Source organism: Cheilinus undulatus, linkage group 4 (assembly GCF_018320785.1).
Source record: "Cheilinus undulatus linkage group 4, ASM1832078v1, whole genome shotgun sequence".
NCBI lineage: Eukaryota > Metazoa > Chordata > Actinopteri > Labriformes > Labridae > Cheilinus > Cheilinus undulatus.
The window spans coordinates 31,891,279-31,912,199 of record NC_054868.1 but is presented as its reverse complement, the minus strand read 5'-3'; the positions used below and the strand labels follow the sequence as shown (position 1 = coordinate 31,912,199).

At 39.3% G+C, this 20,921-nt stretch overlaps 1 protein-coding gene across 5 annotated transcripts in view; it reads left to right on the top strand.

Moving 5' to 3' along the window:
• Positions 1–20,921, top strand: part of sept9b (septin 9b) — a 102,520-nt gene that overhangs the window by 77,870 nt on the left and 3,729 nt on the right. For all 5 annotated transcript variants that reach the window (XM_041784532.1, XM_041784531.1, XM_041784533.1 and 2 more), the window contains 7 exons: positions 5,049–5,177; positions 5,315–5,396; positions 6,101–6,238; positions 13,504–13,621; positions 17,204–17,299; positions 17,648–17,744; positions 20,523–20,574. In XM_041784532.1, coding sequence (XP_041640466.1) covers positions 5,049–5,177; positions 5,315–5,396; positions 6,101–6,238; positions 13,504–13,621; positions 17,204–17,299; positions 17,648–17,744; positions 20,523–20,574 — 712 coding nt within the window. The remainder of the gene's footprint in view (positions 1–5,048; positions 5,178–5,314; positions 5,397–6,100; positions 6,239–13,503; positions 13,622–17,203; positions 17,300–17,647; positions 17,745–20,522; positions 20,575–20,921) is intronic.

The following is a 20,921-nucleotide window of genomic DNA, read 5'->3' as shown; positions in this document are numbered from 1 at the left end:
CTTCTCCTCCGCCATCCCTTGATGCAGTCTGTTTGTATGTTTTCTGACAGCATGGTGCCATCCTGTAATGAGCTTTGCTAGCCAATGATGCTACAAACAAACACTCTCTCTCTCTCTCTCTCTCACACAATGCTTGCATGGATAAAAGCAGGCTGTCACCCAACAACAATTAGGTCTGATCGTTACGTTTGTGCACATTTGCATGCACATACACACTGATCTCTGAGTATATGTGTGTAGATGCATGCAGGCAGCTACAGAAAAACAGAAACAAACCTTTGCACATGCTCTCCTTAGAGACAGGTATGCCAGGTTTTAATTTATCACATACAGAGATCCAGTTTTTGTGCAAAAATTTTGGTTCATGAGAGATTTAAGGGCATGTCAGGACAGCTTAAATGGTTGATATCATATCAGAACATGCATATTGATGTATAGATTTTAGGGGAAGGTATAAAGCAGACTAAGTGTTTTTTCACAAATGTTCATACTATCTGGTTGCACATTTCTGCATTTAGGACACGTATCCACATGCAGTCTGTAACACCTCCAGGATAAACAAAACGTGTGTCATAAAATGATATAACTCTGTGTTAGGAAACAGTTCTGCGCACATTGGAGTACAATACAATAAACACTTAGAATGGAAAGAACAATGATGAGTTTAAACCTGCATGAAGTGATTTCTGATAGCCAGGAGGAGCTTTGATTTGCAGTTGTACAGCAACAGATCAAGTTCTTCTGGGTGATATGTTGAAAGAGAGTTACCCAACACATCTTTGGAGTCTGATTTCTTACTACAAGGCCAGTTTTGACCTGCCTTTTGTGCTTGGGCCATAAAATCCTGAGAGATATATCTCAGTTCTGCTGGGTTAGATAGGGCTGACTACATTGCCTTTAAAAAAAAGTATTCATCCCCTTGGATGTTTTACCTTTTTGTTGATTTTATAAATCAGCCATGGTCAATATAACTTGTTTTTATTATAAAATACAAAAAAAAAAAAACCTTTAATGCCAAAGTTAAAACCAATTTCTACCAATTAATGTCAATCAAATAAAAATGTGTAAAGTAAAATAAGTGTTCTATGTAGCTTTCTTTGTATGCTTTGGGCCTTTGTCTTGCTGGAAGAGAAATCTCCACCCAAGCTGTGGTTCTCTTGCAGACTGAATGCAATTGTCCTCCGGGATTTTTTCTATATTTTGCCTTGTTCATTTTACCCTCTACCTTTACAGGCCTTTCTGGGCCAGCTGCTCAGAAGCATCCCCACATCATGATGCTGCCACATGCTTCACAGTGGGGATGGTGTGTTTATGGTGACGTACAGTGTGTTTGCATCTCTAGGCAAATTTACATGTGCCATATTCTTGATGGTTTAACTGAACTTTTTCAGTGCTTTGGAATCTTTTTGTATCTGTTATATGACTTCTTTTCAATAACCTTTTCTCTGTGTTGCTTGGATTGTTCTTTAGTCTTCATGGTGTAATGGTAGCCCAGAATATTGATTAACCAGTGACTGGACCTTCCAGATACCAGTGTTAATTTTGGTAGCTATTTTTAATGTTAGTCTTAGTTTTAGTCTTTAAATAAAATGTACAGTTGCAAGAAAAAGTATGTGAACCCTTTGGGATTTCTTGAATTTCTGCATAAATTGGTCATAAAATGTGTTCTGATCTTCAAGTCACAACAATAGACAAACACAGTCTGCTTAAACTAATAACACACAAAAAATGATCTGTTTTCATGTTTTTATTGAACAAAACATGTAAACATTCACAGCGCAGGGTGAAAAAAGTATGTGAACCCCTAGGCTAATGACTGGTTGACCCTCCTTTGGCAGCAGTAACCTCAACCAAACGTTTCCTGTAGTTGCAGATCAGACCTGCACAACGGTCAGGAGGAATTTTGGACCATTCCTCTTTACAAAACTTTTTTAGTGCAGCAATATTCTTGGGATGTCTGGTGTGAAATGAATCGCTCTCTTGAGGTCATGCCACAGCATCTCAATGGGGTTGAGGCCAGGACTCTGACTGGGCCACTCCAGAAGGTGTATTTTCTTCGTTGAAGTCATTCTGTTGTTGATTTACTTCATTGCTTTGGGTCATTGTCCTGTTGCATCACCCATCCTCTGTTGAGCTTCAGTTGGTGGACAGATGGTCTTAAGTTTTCCTGCAAAATGTTTTTAAAAACTTGGGAATTTATTTTTCTGTCAATGACAGCAATCCGTCCAGGCCCTGTGGCAGCAAAGCAGCCCCAAACCATGATGGCCCCTCCACCATATTTCACAGTTGGGAAGAGGTTTTGATGTTGGTGTGCTGTGCCTTTTTTTCTCCACACATAGCGTTGTGTTCCTTCCAAACAACTCAATTTTGGTTTCATCTGTCCACAGAATAATTTGCCAGTAGTGCTGTGAAACATCCAGGTGCTCTTTTGCAAACTTCAAACGTGCAGCAGTGTTTATTTTGGACAGCAGTGGCTTCCTCTGTGGTGTCCTCCCATGAACTCCATTCTTGTTTAATGTTTTACTTATTGTAGATTTGTCAACACAAATGTTAGCATGTGCCAGAGATTTCTGTAAGTCTTTAGCTGACACTCTAGGATTCTTCTTCACCACATTGAACATTCCGCGCTGTGCTCTTGCAGTCATTTACAGGACGACCACGCCTAGGGAGAGTAGCAACAGTGCTGAACCTTCTCCATTTGTAGGCAGTCTGTCTTACCGTGGACACATGAACATCAAGGCTTTTAGAGATACTTTTGTAACCCTTTCCAGCTTCATGCAAGTCAACAATTCTTGGTCGTAGGTCTTCTGAGAGCTCTTGAGTGCGAGGCATGGTTCACATCAGGCAATGCTTCTTGAGAACAGCAAATTCAAAACTGGTGTGTGTTTTTTATAGGGCAGGGCAGCTTTAACCAACACATCCAAACTCATCACATTGATTGGACTCCAGGTTGGCTGACTCCTGGCTCCAGTTGGCTCTTGGAGAAGTCATTAGCCTAGGGGTTTACATACCTTTTCCACCCTGCACTGTGAATGTTGACATGTTTTGTTCAATAAAAACATGAAAACATATATTTTTTTGTGCGGTATTAGTTTAAGCAGACTGTGTTTGTCTAATGTTGTGACTTAGATGAAGATCAGAACACATTTTATGACCAATTTATGCAGAAATCCAAGAAATCCCAAAGGGTTTACATACTTTTTCTTGCAACTGTTTTTTTTTTATTTTTAGTCACATTTTAGTCATTTCTATCCTTTTTAGTTTTAGTCTTGTTTTAGTTGATGAAAACTCAAAACATTTTAGTCTAGTTTTAGTCCATAAAAAGTCCTCACATTTTAGTCTGAACTTTTAGTTCCAAGCATTTTTTTCTTGCGTAAATCTGGTGCCACATCATGGTAGTGTGTTCTCTGCTCCCTGCCAAACCTGGGGTCCCTGCTTTCTACAGCTGAGAGGCAGAATAGGTACAGCTGCATTGATTTTTGACAGATTTACTAACAGTGGAGAAATATCACAGAATATGAATGTCTGACAAAAACAAAATTACATCTAAGTCTAGTTTTAGTCATCTTGATGAAAACTAAACTTAGTTTTTGTCAGTTTTAGTTATCACAGATCTATTTTTGTTAGTTTTGGTCTAGTTTTTGTCATGGAAAAAAAGACTGTCAACGAATAGTTTTAGTCATAGTTTTAGTCAACAAAATTAACAGACACAGGTGTTTGTATACTGCAATCATTTTGTAAAGATCTGTTTCAACTTTAACATTAAAGAGGTTTTATTTCCCTCCGACATTTCCCCTAATTTACCTCGCACTTTCCCCTCCTTTGCCTGACAGGTAAACTACAGGAAGACCTTCTGAGGTACAGGTGTAAAGTCAGCAAATTCCCTTGGTAGTTTATCCTGAAATTTTAGTGGATGAGTGCTTTGGACAGCATACAGGTTAGACCAGCTGTTGTCACGGCACTGTCCACTGTGATCTCTTGTTTTAGCTTAATCCCTGCCCTCGGCCTGCTGACTTTTAAATTTCCCCGTACCGAGAGGTGAGCAAGGGTGTCTCAGTGTTAGAGAGAGAAAAGGTGAAAGTGCAGCTAAATGCATGTAACCCAGTAAAGTGCATGCAGGGTTTGTGTGAAAGGATGTGAGAGTATGGCCAAAAGAAAGAGAACGCAAGGTGCAAAAGGCAGCCCTGGGTGTCACATGAGGCCTGGTGGCTTGGCAGCTCTCCACACGCCACAGTGGGTGCCTAGAGGGGCTTTAAACACAGAGAGGAGGGTAATGAGGATGGAAACTAGAGTGGGCTCAGAAGAGAGTGTGTCTCCTCATATGCATATGTTTATGCCCCGTATGCTTAATTTGTTAAATCTCTAAAAATATCAAGTTCACATCTTTATGATGTTTCAAATTTATACTAGAATGCAGTCAGTATTTTCTCTGTTTTAAACATGTTTAAAGGTTAAGTTGCACAGTGGAAGGCTATTTATTGTGACTCTAGTAGTTTCTGTTTAATACCTATGCATTGTTCTCATCATAATAGAATTATATGAGGGTAAGGTAAAATGCAGCCATATTTATATCTATTTTTTAAAAATCACAAATCTTTTTAGAGCATCCAAATTGTCTGCTCTGTTAGGAAAAGCAGTGCCTTGTCAACCCAAAATAATAAAGTGTAGATGTCATGCAAAAGAAAAAGTCTCCCTGTGGTTGTGGTGTAGGGTTGTGTCCTAAATTTTTAGAGGTACAATTGTGTGTTAGTGTGTGTGTGGTCTATATGATACATCTGTCCTCTTAGCCTCAACAGCTCGTCTGTGTGACCCTGCAGCTGTTCAGCTATTGTCATGGTCTATTAACACACACATAACAACACAATCACACACATTCTCCTCTCCATACATGCATTAAAGCTGAGGTCACGAGCTTGTTCAGTGTCCTTTATTTTCATTTTCTGAAAAAAAAAAAAAAAAATTAAAAGAAACATTTGTTCTCAAGTAGAATGAGGTTCTTTGTTCGTGTTTCTCTGACGGTTGTGTGGGATTGTGTTTTTCCTGATCAGGGCAAAGTGGTTTGGGAAAGTCCACTCTGATGAACACCTTGTTCAAATCCAAAGTGAGTCGTAAGTCAGTGCAGCCCGACCCAGAGGAGAGGATCCCCAAGACCATCGAGATCAAGTCCATCAGTCACGGTTGGTTTATGTTTAATAGCTCAAAGTCTAAACTTATAATGAATATTATTAACCTCTGTTTCCTGCTGCTCTGTCACACAACAGATTTGTAGCATCTTTTGTATTTAAGTCCTAAATATATGTGTTTTCTATCCTAGACATCGAAGAGAAAGGAGTGAGGATGAAGCTTACAGTGATTGACACTCCAGGCTTTGGGGATCAGATCAACAATGAAAATTGGTGAGTTCTTCATTTAAAGACTAACAGCTGTCAATACAGTTATTGCTGTTACTGCATTTTGAACACAGTTTTTTTTTCGAAGTCAAAGTTCAGTTTTAATTGCAAACATTATTATGTCAAAAGAAATGTCTGCAATGGGCTTTACCATCAATCCATCCATTATTTATACCACTATGAGGTGTAACTATTAAATAATGAGCTTATGGGGATAAATCCACGTGGTTCACAGTCACACTGAGTGTTTATTATTAAAGGTTTTGTTTTCATGCACAGCTACTGTAAGTTTCCAACAAGTGACATCTTTAGTTCACTGCTAGCTACTGATTGACGTGCATGTGATTTTGCTGTGTTGGAAAATGATTAGCTTTTAGGTTGAGCAATACATTAACTTGAAATTTTTGGTGAAATTGAACAAAACAGCAGCTGAATCTTTTGGTATATTAACTGAGGTGTATGGGAAAACTGCATGTCAGATGCACAGGTGTTTGAATGGCACGAAAGATTTTGTGAAGGCAGAGAAGATGTCCAGGATGATGAATGTTGAAAAAAGATAAGAACTTCTGAAAACGTTTAACAACTTGAACAAATCATTCCAAATAATCGACAGCTTGGTATAAGAATGATGGCAGAAATGGTCTCCATTAACAAAGAGAAAGTTCAGCAAATTTTGCAGCTTCTCACTCTTGAATTGTTTTCTCTGTCAGCTGGCAGCCCATCATGAAGTTCATCAACGACCAGTATGAAGTGTACCTGCAGGAGGAAATCAACATCAACAGAAAGAAGAGGATCCCAGACTCTCGGGTTCACTGCTGCATATACTTCATCCCTCCTACAGGCCACTGGTAAGATCACACATTGTAAACACACATTAACCCCTCTGACTAAATGCCCCCTTTTTGTTCCTCATTTCACCAGCTGCACACATAAATCAGACCTTCTGGGAATCTCCTTTTGACCCACAGTCTGTCCTCAGCTCTTTAACCACGTCCTTCTCCTGCATCTCTTTTTCATCTGTTTGTCCACTGACCACATGTGGAAGTCATTCTCAGCTCAGAGTCACTGAAGTATCATTTGGAGAGTCAGATTTCACTACCAAATGGACTCTGCAGTTCTCATAGTCAGAGGGAGGTTTACAGACAGGGAATCATTCGCTTATGCCTATTCATAAGTAGGTTTATTTTAGAATGTGTATCTAAAAAATAGAAATGCATTAATGGATTAATCAGAGGATTATTTTTTGGCAATTGCTTTACTTTGCTTATTTTTTTATCTTCTTATGCCTGCTCTGTTTTCCTTCTCTTCTCTTTCATGTCGAGAACACAAGGGCATATTTTGAGCCCAAGGTAGAAAAAGATGGTCCATGGTAAAAATGATAAACTTAACTCATAATACTTGTAGTAATAACCTGTATTGCTCTTTTACCAACAAGCATGTGCAATGCTACCCAACACATCAGATAGATTTTCATAGATTCATTGTATGGGTATATTTCACATTTATCTGGGAAAGCTCCCATACAGGGGAAGGGCAGGACTTTTCAAAAAATTATCGATAGGCGATTGGACAAATGTTCTGTCTGTCACATTGATGACAGGCCAATCAGAACAACAAGACAAAAAGAGGTTGTACACATGTGCACCTTCGGTACAAACACTGCAGTAATATATATAAACAGTGGAACGTGGTGTGGTAAAACTTGTGTAGAGGCCGGTGGGGAGAAGAGAATAGAGAACATTGAGTTTGGCTCTTTGCTCTTGTTTTAATAAAGAAATGTGGCACAGATCTGATAAAAAAAAATGCTGCTTTTCTTCAGCTACATCTAAGCTAATTTCTTCAGCTGTAGCAGCCATTGTATACACTGGCAGTAAAACTTAACCCCACCCGAAACAATCTCAAACCCATGCTGAAGCAGGGCGGGAGATGTGCAAAAGCATCTTTTCTGTCATTAGAAGCTTTCAGTGTGGCTCTATACTATTGTTTTTATTAAGAAATGTGATGAAGTTCTAATAAAACTGCTGCTATAATATAGCTACATCTGAGCTAATTGCTACACCAGTAGCAACTAACACTAACAGCTTTCAGTACAACTTAACCCCGCCCGTCGCTACCCCATTGCTGCTCTACTTCAGTCTCAAAGCTGCTCTCTGATTTCATTCTGCTGCTAGAAGTGGGTAACTTTCTGCAAAGCTCTTAAAGCCATTATCACAGTATGTCTAACCACCTGTGGGTCCACATGATATTGATTTTGTAGAGGTTAAGTAAGAGAGATTTCTATGATTCATTTCTGAAAGAAACTAGGGATACACGATATTAATGGTAAGATATCAATATCTGCAGATATGACCTTAGATTACTAAGTTATTGGCATCCGCAGATATGAACGTCTCTGAAGATATTACTACACATACTTTAACTAGTTAAGTCTATCAGCAGGTAATATTGGCCATACGAACAATTAAGGTTGTGGAGTTTTTTTGCTGGATCAGCAGACCTGTGTCAGCTGAAGTCTTCTTCTTTATTCATCATCATCCCCTACATTTTTAAGTCCTAACATAACAGTATTATGCATCCCTTAAAGGAACACTTGGCAGAAATAGAACCACTTATATTTTAAATGTCTTAACAGTGTCTGTCATATGAGCTTTAAAACAGCCTCATGGCTGCTGTTTGCTTCACTTACAGTATATTAGTAGCACTAAGGTCGACATAGTTCACCAATGTGAGCTAATCTAGACTACTTCCTCCTGTTACAGTTGTAACTGTCGGGTGGTGTGTCCTCATGTGCCCCTTGGCTTTAGGCGGCACATAAACAACCTGAAAATTAGTCTGATGGATGTTGAAGCTGGTTCAAAGTATTGTTTAATGTATGAACAAATAAAAACACCCATGCACGCCAGCTGTAAAGTCACCACACATCTGACCACATATCTCTATGATGGTTTCTGCTCCACCACGTACTCAACAGTCGTCCACTTAAAGGATCTCTGTGTGAGTGGGGGATGACATGTGTGTGTCCCGCTGTTTGACAGACCCCCTCATCATGTGCTCTCGTCGCCACAGCTGCTCCTTCAGAGAATGTGAGTGTTTGTGTGTGAGCATGTAGTGGACGTTAGTGGGCAGTGGGCCTGCCAACACTTGTTTAAATACTCTTGTGTGGATGCCCTGAATGTGTTTTGTGTATCATCTGGTTTACAGCTGCTCAGTTCAGACATCTCAACTATCCTCTCTAGCTTCTTCGTTGTTACTTCCTTTTTATGTACATCGAATATACAGGAGCATTTCAGACAGGCACAGTTTAACATTCATACTCATTCTGAGAGGAAGTGTCATCTTCCTTACAGCACTGAAGTTGCAGGAGGAAGAACAGGGCAGATGTGCTGATTTAGAGAGCAATATATGTTGAAAAGCATTATTAGAATATCCTGTCTCTCAGAACATAGTATGTACACCGTTTAGACATGACGGTATGACCAGCTGTGCAATCCAGTGGGACACTTCTTCACTGTGGTTCAGCTGGTAAAATAACTGATATGACCACCAGTCAGAAAAACATGAGTTTCCTTTAGGATTGATGAAGTTAGCTGATCTTCAGCTCGACTTTTACCTGGCTTCTGCATTCTCAGTTTTTGTTGACATGGTCAGTCAGGTGATGACTGTTGATGGTGGTGGTTTACTGAAGTGTACTATATTTCAATCAGATGAGACTAGCAGATCAACCAGATCAGGCACCCTTTCACATCTGAAGACAACTTGTCAGTAAGCTGCCAAATTTAAGTTAAGATTTTACAAAGACTGGGAATCTTACAGTGTCACTTATTGCAAGATGAGAATTTGATTCTTTTTGAGATTATTTTACATTATGCACCTGTTGGAAATTAACAACTTTTTGGCGGAGAACAGTTGAGCAATTTCTGTCCACTTCTTTTCCTTCTCCACTCTGTCATGGTACAAATTGGATGTAACATCATAGAGGTAGTCTTGCTTTTTTCCACAGCTCCACCAGTTTCTCCTCCTTTTCCACCATCCATCAGAGCGGTGCACTCTTTCACATCTCTGCCATGTTTGGTTGAAGTAGTTGCCAGCTTCCTGTTTGTGCTAAGAGTACTCCCATTGGTTGTTGATGACCTTCTTGTCATTAAACACACAATTTGCATAAGAACAGACTAAAGACTTTTTTGCAACTTTTCAAAGACTTTGAGAAATTATCGTAATATCATGGAAAAAAAGGCTTTGATATCCCAAGGAAAGGACATAAATCAGTTAACATATTGAGAAAACATCAAAATGTACCCATTACAATGGTAAAATAGGAGTTAAAAATGTATAAAAGTATGTTTACCTTTTAGATGTTTCCCACCATTGTTCTACAGATACACATTCATGACCCACTGAAAACAGCCTCGCAACCCACTTTTGGGTCCTGACCCACCAATTGAGAACCAGTGGTATAGGCCATTGTTTAAATTGTTTGGTTTTTTTTGTTTGTTTTTTTCAAATTTGTTTTTGGTTCTTTTTGTGCCTTTATTAGATAGAGGAGGACAATGGATAGACTCAGAAACAAACAGGGAAGAGAGTGGGGAGAGACGTGCGGTAAAGGGCCACAGGCCCGAGTCAAACCCAGGCCTCCCGCGTACATGGTGCACGCCTTAAACCACTCAACCATCTGGGCACCCCTAAATTGTTGTTATAAACATTTGTTTCAACATTGGCCCTGATTTTTTACAACTGATGCATCTCTTCTAAAAATAAAGTGCACTCCAGCACACCACCACCATCCAATCTGAATTTAGTTGTAAAAATGAATTATAATTTTCACCCGCTTTGTAAATGTAGCATTTGTAGTAAAGTTGTTGTGCTGGATTGAATTGGATTTTATTGGTGGTTATTATGTAACAGCTGACTTGTGCATGTGTCATTTTCTTCCTATTTCTTCCATTGTTTCTCCTGTTTATTTTTAAACAGTAACATGTGTTGAAGTTTATATGGATTACTCTTAGATAAATTTCCAAAAGCCCCTGCTTCTCTACCATGAGACCACGGTCTATGTACGACAAGCCAGAAAACCATAGCAGAACTTTCTTTGTAGCTCCGTTTGTAAGCCTCCATCGTGTTTTTCTCGGAACCATGTTTAACAGCAGTTTGAATAAATCAAAGCTCTTACAAAATTTGCATTTCCATAATTGTTTTAAAATGTGGTTTCAGATAGATGAACAGAGCTCAGTGAAGCCATTTCTGATAATAGTGGAGTCAGCTAATCTAGCTTCCTTTAGGGCAAACTTGTTACCTCATTTAACATGTCTTCCTGAGAAGAACACAGCTGCACTTTGACTCTCATCAACAGAGAGCTGGTTTCTGATCTGTATTAGAAAGAAGGGAAGGGAAAGCTATACTGTGGTTTGTTGCTCTCATCATCTCTAATCTGACTGCAGGTCTTGTTCTAAATATTATTTAAATCAGGCATTTTAACAGACATCTGTGCATGTGTGCATACATGCATATTTATCGTCGTGCAGCATATGCTCATGTGCAGAGATACATGTGTCAACATGAAAGTGTGCATGCATGCTTGGCCATGCATAAGACTCAGGTCACACTCCTATTTGTCTGTTCCTGCATCTGCTCACAGCCTGTTTATGAATGCAGTTACATAATTCATATTCAGCATATAGCAATGTTAGACCTCATAAACCTCTTGTCTTTTTACGCTTTGATTGCATTCTCTTTTTTGCATGCATACAGCACATTCCTGTTCTCCCCAGTGTGTAGAAATGTAGCACTGCATGTTTCTGGTTGACTGCACTGCTTACTGTCTCTTTACCTCTGTGCTGCTCTGTTTATCCTCCCCTCTCTCCCGCTCTCTGGAACACATGCTCCCCAGTGTTGCAGCCTGTGTTCATGGTGACATGTTTGTCAGTTATTGGCAGCCGGGCCTTTCCTCCAGCTGTCCCCCAGTCTTTGAACCAGGCTGGCCGAGCTTTGACTGGGGCTAATTGGAGGGCAGAGCAGACAGCATGAGGGGGGAGTCTGTCTGTTGGAGCAAATGGAGGAAAATGTTGAGACAGGGGAAAACTGCAGAGAGATGTATGAAAACAGTACAGAGCTGTGTAAAGTGATGTACAGACAGTAGTTCATTGGCCACTATCATACAGCTGTTACAGAACAAAAGCTGATGCGGATAGAGGATGGGAATCATGCCACTGTTACCCTTACAATTTGCCATAGTATGAGCTTCTGTTCACCAGAGGAGATTCCACGAGCTTCTATATTTTCCTCCCCTACTACCTTTAATTAGTACCTGTACTTGCCTGATTTTCAATGCACTATTATTGAACATTCACCATCAAAATAAGTATGAAAGCTGTCTTAAGGTTTACTGAAATCATACCTGGAAGGGTGAAACAGGGGTGAGTTTTATCAGACTGCCTATGAAATATGATTTGATTGCCCTCTAGTGGTTTTTCTATCTTATTGCATTCATAACTTAGAATATACATGCTGTTTAATTTATTCAGGGGCAGGGTTAGTTATTCAGAGGCCCAAGGCAAAGAAGGCAAAAACAAGGCCCTGCCCCATTTTGCTCTAATTTATCTTAACTAGTGCACAAAAAACATTTAGAGGGATCTCTTTTGGGTGCCACACAGCTAAAGGGCTTACCATGAATTATAAATGCAGATATACATAAAAATCAAATACCTAACAGAACTTACTCATCATCTTTTTAAGAGTAACAACATACACTATATTGCCTAAAGTATTCGCTCACCTCACATATGAACTTAAGTAACATCCCATTCTTAATCAATAGGGTTTAATATGACATCGGTCTGCCCTTTGCAGCTATAAAAGCTTAAACTCTTCTGTGAAGGCTTTCCATGAGGTTTAGGAGTGTGTTTATGGGAATTTTTGACCATTCTTCCAAAAGCGCATTTGTGAGGTCATACACTGATGTTGGACAAGAAGGCCTGGCTCTCAGTCTCTGCTCTAATTCACCCCAAAGGTGTTCTATCGGGTTGAGGTCAGGACTCTGTGCAGGCCAGTCAAGTCCATCCACACCAAACTCTCTCATCCATGTCTTCATAGACCTTGTTTTGTGCACTGGTGCACAGTCATGTTGGAACAGGAAGGGGCCATCTCCAAACTGTTCCCACAAAGTTGGGAGCATGGAATTGTCCAAAATGTCTTGGTATGTTGAAGAATTCAGAGTTCTTTTCACTGGAACTAAGGGGCCAAGCCAAGCTCCTGAACAACAACCACACACTATAATTCCCCCTCCACCGAACTTTACACTTGGTACAATGCAGTCAGACAAGTACCATTCTCCTGGCAACAGCCAAACCCAGACTCGTCCATCAGATTGCCAGATGGAGAAGCACGGTTCAGTCCAGAAAACGCGTCTCCACTGCTCTATAGTCCAATGGCGGCATGCTTTACACCACTGCATCCAACGCTTTGCATTGCACTTGGTGATGTATGGCTTGGATGCAGCTGCTCAGCCATGGAAACCCATTCCACAAAGCTGTTCTACTCACTGTTTATGAGCTAATCTGAAGGCCACGTGAAGTTTGGAGGTCTGTAGCAATTGACTCTGCAGAAAGAAACAGTTATGGCAATAAGTATTAAATATTATAAAATTAGTTCAAAAGCAATTAATCCATAGTAGCATGACTCTGAATTTGAAGGTGCTACAAGCTCTATGCTATAAATGAGGAGGCTGGGGTAGAGGAGGTTAAGCTTTGCCAGCAGCAGCAGTGTGGTGCATCAGCATTAGGGATTAGTGAGAAGTACATCATATTTAAATACAATGCTGTGCTTAGGATTAGGATCAGATGGCTGGCAGCTCATCACAGCAGGGCATATGACTACCATATCCTGCATTAAATAACGTTTTGACTCCATTTGATAGACACCTACTTATCCTAAGCCTTTAGGCCCCTTGGTGCACAGGGCCTCAGGCATTTGCCTGTCTTCGTCTAATGATTAAACTGCCTATGAGTGAAGTTTTAGCTCTAGTCAAAAGATCCATACATGAAAAAATCTTTAAAAGATCATAGATCTGATCAGATTTTTTTAAATTATTTTTACTAGTTGTCATTTCTTTTTCTTACAGTCTTAGGCCCTTGGATGTGGAGTTCATGAGGCGTCTCAGCAAGGTGGTCAACATCGTCCCTGTCATCGCCAAGGCCGATACACTCACCCTGGAGGAGAGGGACTACTTCAAACAGACGGTGAGACCATAGTGTTTTTGTGTGAATCATGTGGATGTTTGGAGGGCTGAGGTGCTTTGAAATATATCTGGAGTTATTTTGTGTGCTGATTTTAATGTGACATTAATATAGGCCTATATGTTCCCTACAATTGCACATGCAGCAATCTGCAGCTTCTTAAAATAAACAGCAAAGTGCCTCAGTAGGTCAAACAGTTGGTGGATTCCCCGTAAAAAACACAACCAAAGGTCAGTAACATATGAAGAGATGCCAGGCGCCACAAACGGGAGCCATCTGGAGAAACCCAAATGGTACCAGCCCGTGAAATTCTGTATCGGTGAATTCTGTATAATTTCTGAAAGTCAGGCTCAGACCAGACGGAAACATTTCAGATCTGTTTTTTTTTTTAACTATTTATTTACAGGGCTGAGAGCCACAGCTCTTACGTCTGTTTTTTAGAAGGGAACCTCTGCCACGCGTTGCCAAAGGACATGCTGATATGCAGGACTGAAAATGAGTATTTTTTTAAACGTAGTTTTCTTTTATTCATTTCTTATAGCAGTATCTAAATGGTTTAACTGACTAAATTAAAACAAAACTTCACTTCAACTTAAGGTAAAGTACTGGAAATAAAGGGGGGCTCAGATGGCCTAGTGGTTGGGTTGTGCCCCATGTATGGAGGCTATTGTCCTTCATGTGGGTGGCCTAATTCTTCCAGATTCAAGTCGGACTTGAGCTCCTTTCCTAAATGTAATTACCCACCATCAATCCCTGATTCCCCACTATATTCTCATCATCCTGTCAAATAAAGGCAATAAAACCAAGAAATAAATCTTTAAGAATAGAAGAAATACTCATTCTCCATCACTTTTGGTCAATCTAGATACAAAGTTAAGGCAGGTCTTTAGCGCCCTGACTGATGGCTTGTCAGTCAAACTAACCAGACCTCTAATTATGCAAATTTATATAAAACTACAAACCTTTATTTATTCAAAACCCCAAATTGAAACAAGTTTTCCTTTTATGAAGCAGAGTTAAGCTTAACAATACATAATCCACTTGTTCACTTCAGTGGTATTTTTGCTCTGCTGATTAAGTTCCTTTATAAAAACAAACTGTAATAAGAAAAACACTTTAGCCACACCTGGCTTGAGTCTAAATTGGTCTCTTTATTTATTATTCTATATCCAGAGGAGGCAGTCTGCACCAGCCTTCCTTCCTCCCTCATTTCCTTTATCTCTCCATCCTTCCTTCCTTCACAGCTTTATTTATTTCAGAGGAGCATGCTGGGTGTCTTGGCTACTGTTTTTCCCCTGATGCCTGTAACACAGTCCAATAAGAACAAAGCAGGGACTGGGCCAGGCCCTGGCAGAGAATTGAAGCCACAGGGCTTGTAGCGGGATTGTTTTGGTTGGCTGCACATGCTCTGTATGACCCTGAAGATTATTGACTAAAAGCCTCTCGTGCCAATAGTTTTTTTTTTTACTTCATTTTCCCTTCAGCAACTTCTCATGCAAACAGAAAAGGAAGGTTTTCTTCTTTCCTTTTTTCTGTACAGCCTCAGTGTGTCCAGCTGTGAGATTCTGTTTTTAACCAACAGTTGGTGTGGCTTTTTGTACGATTTTACTCTGTTTGTTCTCTTTAATGTAATCAGGAGAAAGCTTTTGAGGAAAAGCAGACGAAATGTTTGATCAAGGATCAAGTGGAATTAGCAGAGTAGTAATTGTTGGGGTGTACAGTCATTTATTAAACAGACATTTTTCATAGATGCTTGTCCGTCTGTTTCTCTGCATCTGTGTGAGTTTGAGTTATTATGAGGTCATAGAGAGGAAAGAATGGGCGTTTCATTTCTAACACCTTGGCTTAGATGTTTTTTCCTTAAGGGTGGTTAGTCTCTATGTTAATTGCTCTGTGTCAAAGCTGCTGGGAACCATTAAGGGTCAACACCAGTCAAATGTTTATTTAAATGCTTTGATGAGTCAGAGTGAATTCTATTTAAGTCTATAACCTCGACTTAACCACCTTAAAATAAACGTAATTCAGCCCAAGCATGACTGGTAGTTGAAGGTTGGTGACTGACTGTCTTCAGTGTTGGCAGTTGAGAAAATGTCTTTCTGATGATTCACTGAAAATAAAAAAATGGTGGACTTCATTTTTAAAAATGGCTCCAGTTGGTAACAGACCTTAAGTTTAACCACCTGAAGTGAATTTCTCTTCAACTTAAAACTGCCGCCATTGAAACTTTTGTCTTTGAGTAATTAAGTTTATGATTAAGCTGATAAACATTGGTATTTTATAATTATCTTGTAGTGTTAATTACAGAAAATGATATAAATCTGATCCATTTTGACTCAAATATCATACCACTGGCGTCAGGCAAAAACCTCCTATCTCCAAAATCTCTACTTTTCAGGGAATTAAAAAAAAAAAAACCCAGCATTTTCCAGCATCTTTTTGACACTATTTATTACTTTAAAATGTGTTAAAACCCACTGACAGATGTTAAGCATGACCAATAGAACTGATTTATGAAAAAAATTAAAGTCATGAAAAATGGAGATACAAGGTTTTGGCATGATGCAAGGATATGATTTTCTTCTGGTGGAGACACAAAGTGTTTTTTTGTTTATTTATCTTTTTTCTTTTTGATAAGTCAAACATATACTACGGAAAGAGTGAATATAGTAACCCTTAAATGGATATTTTCACTCTGGTTTGTGCTTTGTTAAATTGTAGTGCAGAGTACCAAGATAGCCATTTTAATGAACCTGCCTGATTTGCCTCAACTAAAACCTCTGCCATTTTCCCCTGCTTCACCTCATTTGCATCAATCTCAGCACTGGTAAAGTCAAGAGCTTGTTTATGCACTCTAACAGAGCAATAGAGGCTAATGTAGCATTTTACAGGGGATATTCATTCTTCACTCAAAATTTTCAGACTCACAATCCTCTAGTTTTGCTATGTTCCATCCGACCCACTATCATCTATAATTCACACACTTTTGCTGAGTTCTCTTACAGTTTTCTTCATTATGAGATCTGGTATATGAATACAAACCAGTGTTTCCCAGCTAGTCTACTCTGAGGACCCATCACCACCCCTGTAATAAGAAAGCATGACCCGTATTTTCCAAAAAAAATTCAACCACTCCAGTTTATTTCATGAAAATGTTGCAGCTTTGATATTCTGAGATAACAGGGCAGTAAGTTGAGATATCAAGAAAACACCTGAAATTCACATTTTCAGGGCAAAATTAAGTCAAATACATTATATGGATGCAAATCCATTAAGGTCTTCTGTACATCATAGACTTTGTGCCACAGTCCTTTTTCCTTTCACAAATACATGACCAACTGTAAACAGCTCTGTGACCCACTTTTGGATCCCAGCCCAACCATTGAGGACCACTGCTACAGACCTTGTAGTTGCAGATATGCACTTTTATTACGTTTAGGCATGTCATTGTTTAGATGAACATCAGAAAAAGACTCCAGTGATGAAGCTTAACTAATTCAGCTTAACTGGTCAATCAGCCAACTGTCTGTGCAGCTTGTATGAGTAATTTCCTATTCTGATGCAGCATTTGTGTTCCTGGAATTGCAGATTAGGGAAGAGCTGCGAGCCAACGGGATCGAAGTTTACCCTCAGAAAGAGTTTGATGAAGATGCAGAGGACAGGATGATCAATGATAAAATCAGGGTAAGTTCATGTTGTTGGGTTCAGTAAGTTTATTTCGTGGCTGAATTTCATGTAATAAGGTAGAAAAGCTGTTAAAATGATGTGAAATTCATTTAATTAAAAGGGAACAAAAAGCAGCAGAGGTGAGTAGGGCTGAGCATCACTATCCTCGTATCTTTTTTTTCAATTGTTTGAATTAAGAGCCACCTGGTGGCAGGATTAAACCTGAGATATAGAAAATAGAATGAAAAAAGGGGAGGAAGTCAGACACATCTTTTTTTTTTAAATGATCCAAGCATCATCATCAACAACAAATGTCAATCACACTTAAATAATTGTGTGTATTTGTGTATGCGTTTTGCTCAACAGGAGATGATTCCTTTTGCTGTAGTGGGCAGTGATCAGGAGTACCAGGTGAACGGCAAGAGGATTCTGGGAAGGAAAACAAAATGGGGCACCATAGAAGGTAATACACTTGAAGACACACAGATGCACACATACACTGAAGAATAATGTATTCTGATGTTCAAGTATGCAGAACTGTCAAATTAAAGGGAAGCTCTCCATTATCCAGTAACAATTAAATCAAAGATGTTTTAACATCAACCCAAGCTCATTTCAACCTGCTCAGTCCATCATGCTAGCTCGTCACTCAATGGTGTTCATAAAAATGACCAACAATACAAAACAACGATGCTTCTGAAAGAGATGATCCTCATTTTTATTGTATTTCCAACATATGGAAACTTACAAACAGCAGCTTTATAATCTTTCCAGCTGGTTTTCCCCTCTGTCGTTTGACTAGTAGGCCTCTGTTTACGTTTGCTCGGTGACTTCGGAGAAGTACAAGACAGGAGGAAGAGATTTGCAAGGACTGTCTGTGTCCTTTGGGATAAAAGACAGGAACATAAAATACTCTCGCACACATGCTGTCTCTCACACATTTGCACACTGTAACTTTGATACTGTTTACGTTTCTTAGCCTGTGCTTCTTGCTGCTGCCGCCAAGGAGGATCTTGGCAAGGAAATGTCCTCAGCTCACCCGAGGATGTGTGAGAGAGTGAAAGAGGGAGAGAGAGAGAGAGAGAAAGAGAGGATGGCTGTCTAGGGAGGAGAACAAGTACGACTAGAGGACGATAAGGCTGTCCAAGGAGCCCCCAACAAGGGGGCAATCACTGTTAAACAAACACTGTCTCCTTCCCAGCATGCACCACATGCTCTAGTTTATTGGCTGTGCTATAAATGGATTGTAAAATATAAATCACAGAATAAAAATGAACCATTTTAATATCTTGTAAATTATGCAGACTGTAAAATCTAGACAGCTGCTACTTTATGCTGCTTTATCTCTCCAACGTTGGATTTCAAACATCTGGGGCAGCCTTACTGTAGATCAGGCAGTTTAAACTAGATCATCCTCAATCAGCTATAAAGCTTTGATTGCAACAACTGATAAACTAACAACAAGCTTTAAAATCCAGACAGCCAAAATACCTTAGCTTTTGCTTTCTGCATTTTTTGCTACTTATTTAAAATATTTTGCTTTGTAACATTTTTAAATGAAGAACTTCAAGTCACATTGGAGCAGTTTTTGTTAATGTCGGTATATTGGTTCTTACCCTGAAGCAGGAATTTCGAGAGGGGTCTGGCTGCATACCGTACATCTCTGACAGCCACTATCACAGACCCTTCTTCTGAGATGCCGACTCTTTCAGAACAGAAATACACGCTTAAACTTTCAACATAAAATTGGATTAAACCTCCATTTAGGGCAAGGTTAAGGTAATATTTAGGACACTAAAAGTTAAAAACTGGACCTGCAGTGCCTGGTTCCAAAACATTTGATAAAGTCAAGTAAAGTCAGATTACAGGATAAAAGCTTATCTTCTATGAAAACATTCTATCACAGCTAGAATAGCTTTTGTACCTCCATAGCTGATTAAGCTACATAACTAACGGGGCTACGTCGCTTACATGGCTAAAGCTAGGCTCACAAAGTGGTGACAGTCTCCTCATAGCTGCATATGGTTTAGCTACTTTTGCTTTTGCTAATTTAGCTACATTGGCTCATGTAGTAATGTTAATTACGTAGCCAGGGTAGCTAACAAAGCTAAAGCGAGATAGCGTTTAGGTTTCTACTTCTAAAATGGGTCTGTACATAATTTAATCCCAGATTAGACCTGTGATCTTTTTTTCTTTTCCCTTTATGAAATATTTCTGAATCTGTAATGTTTGCAGTGTGGTTATTCATGAATGTAGGCCTAACTGCCGGACTTAATTTATGACGAAGTTGAGTTAAAAAAATAAAAAATAAAAACTTACGGCACATTTTTGCACATTTAGGCCCCCTTCTGTTCACAAAACAACCTGTTTTCTTTCCTTTTTTTTTGTCTGTGCATGTGACAATGGATATTTTTTCAATTTTAAAAATCTCTCCCTCCATTATTTTTACTGTAGCTGTCTCTCTGTGAGCACCATGATATTAACTCCCAGAACAGTAGGCTGAGAGAGGATAAGCAATTGCCAATGGTTAAAATGCTCTCAGTTCTGGAAATTTCTGGAGCTGTATATTTTTAAAATAAATTTCGCAGCAGAAATGCAAGTAATTAGTCCAAATGTAAAGACTTCTCCACATTCCCTGCAAGCCTTTGGTTAAAACACAATCAGCACAGCTTGTTACAAGTTACCAGCGTGCTCTCTCGACACCACTAATCAAGGCTCACGCACCCAGCAGTCATTCCTCCCCCTCCTTTCAAAGAAAATTTAATTTCCTGCCCCTGGATTTCAAAGCTTTACATAAATAGCACCCTCCTTTTTTTCTTCATTTATATTCTTGACATAATCTATAATTCAAACAAGTGTTAACTCTACTGGAGGCAGCAGCTTGTCACCAGGAGTTTGTTAAAACGTCTCACTTAAAGTTCTCCAATAAAGAGGACAGCAGAGATGTATTAAATTACTAGAGAGAGAAGCAGTGTGTTATCTCAGCTTTAGAAAATTGCCGGGTAGTCACATTGGAGGATGTCCTCTGGTCGACATGTGTGCAACACTGCCCTCTTGTGTCATCTGAGAGAATTGCAAGTGAGCTGAGATTTTTGAGAGGGTCATAATTTGTTGTCCCAGTAATTACTACAGGCTCATGTTTAGCATCTTTCTCTATGCTTCAAATTCATCTGAACTGTTGTGTTTTTTTTTAATGCAACTCATGTATTTTTTCCTCTTGTTTTCTCTTTCTCTTCTGCAGTTGAAAACATTGCACACTGCGAGTTTGCTTACCTGCGAGACCTTCTCATCAGGTGGGTTCACATCAATCTCAACAGTTTATTGAGCGCCTTTTATTCATTATACAGACTGAAATAGAGAGACCTGTTATGGCTCAAACTTCCTTCTGTATTATAGCACTCACTCTATCTGTTGAGGTGTTAAAATGAATTGGAACCAGCACAGACTCTATGAAGCTTCACTTACTGACTGAAATCAATACTAACTACATTCTTTTTGAAGGGTCCAATGCTTCTCTAGATGGTGTTACAACCTGCATTTCTTCAAAGGTTTTCCATTTAATAGAGCATATACATTGTTTGTTAGCAAAGGAATCAAGAATGAAATAGAGGTATAAATTTTTACATGATATCCCTATAAC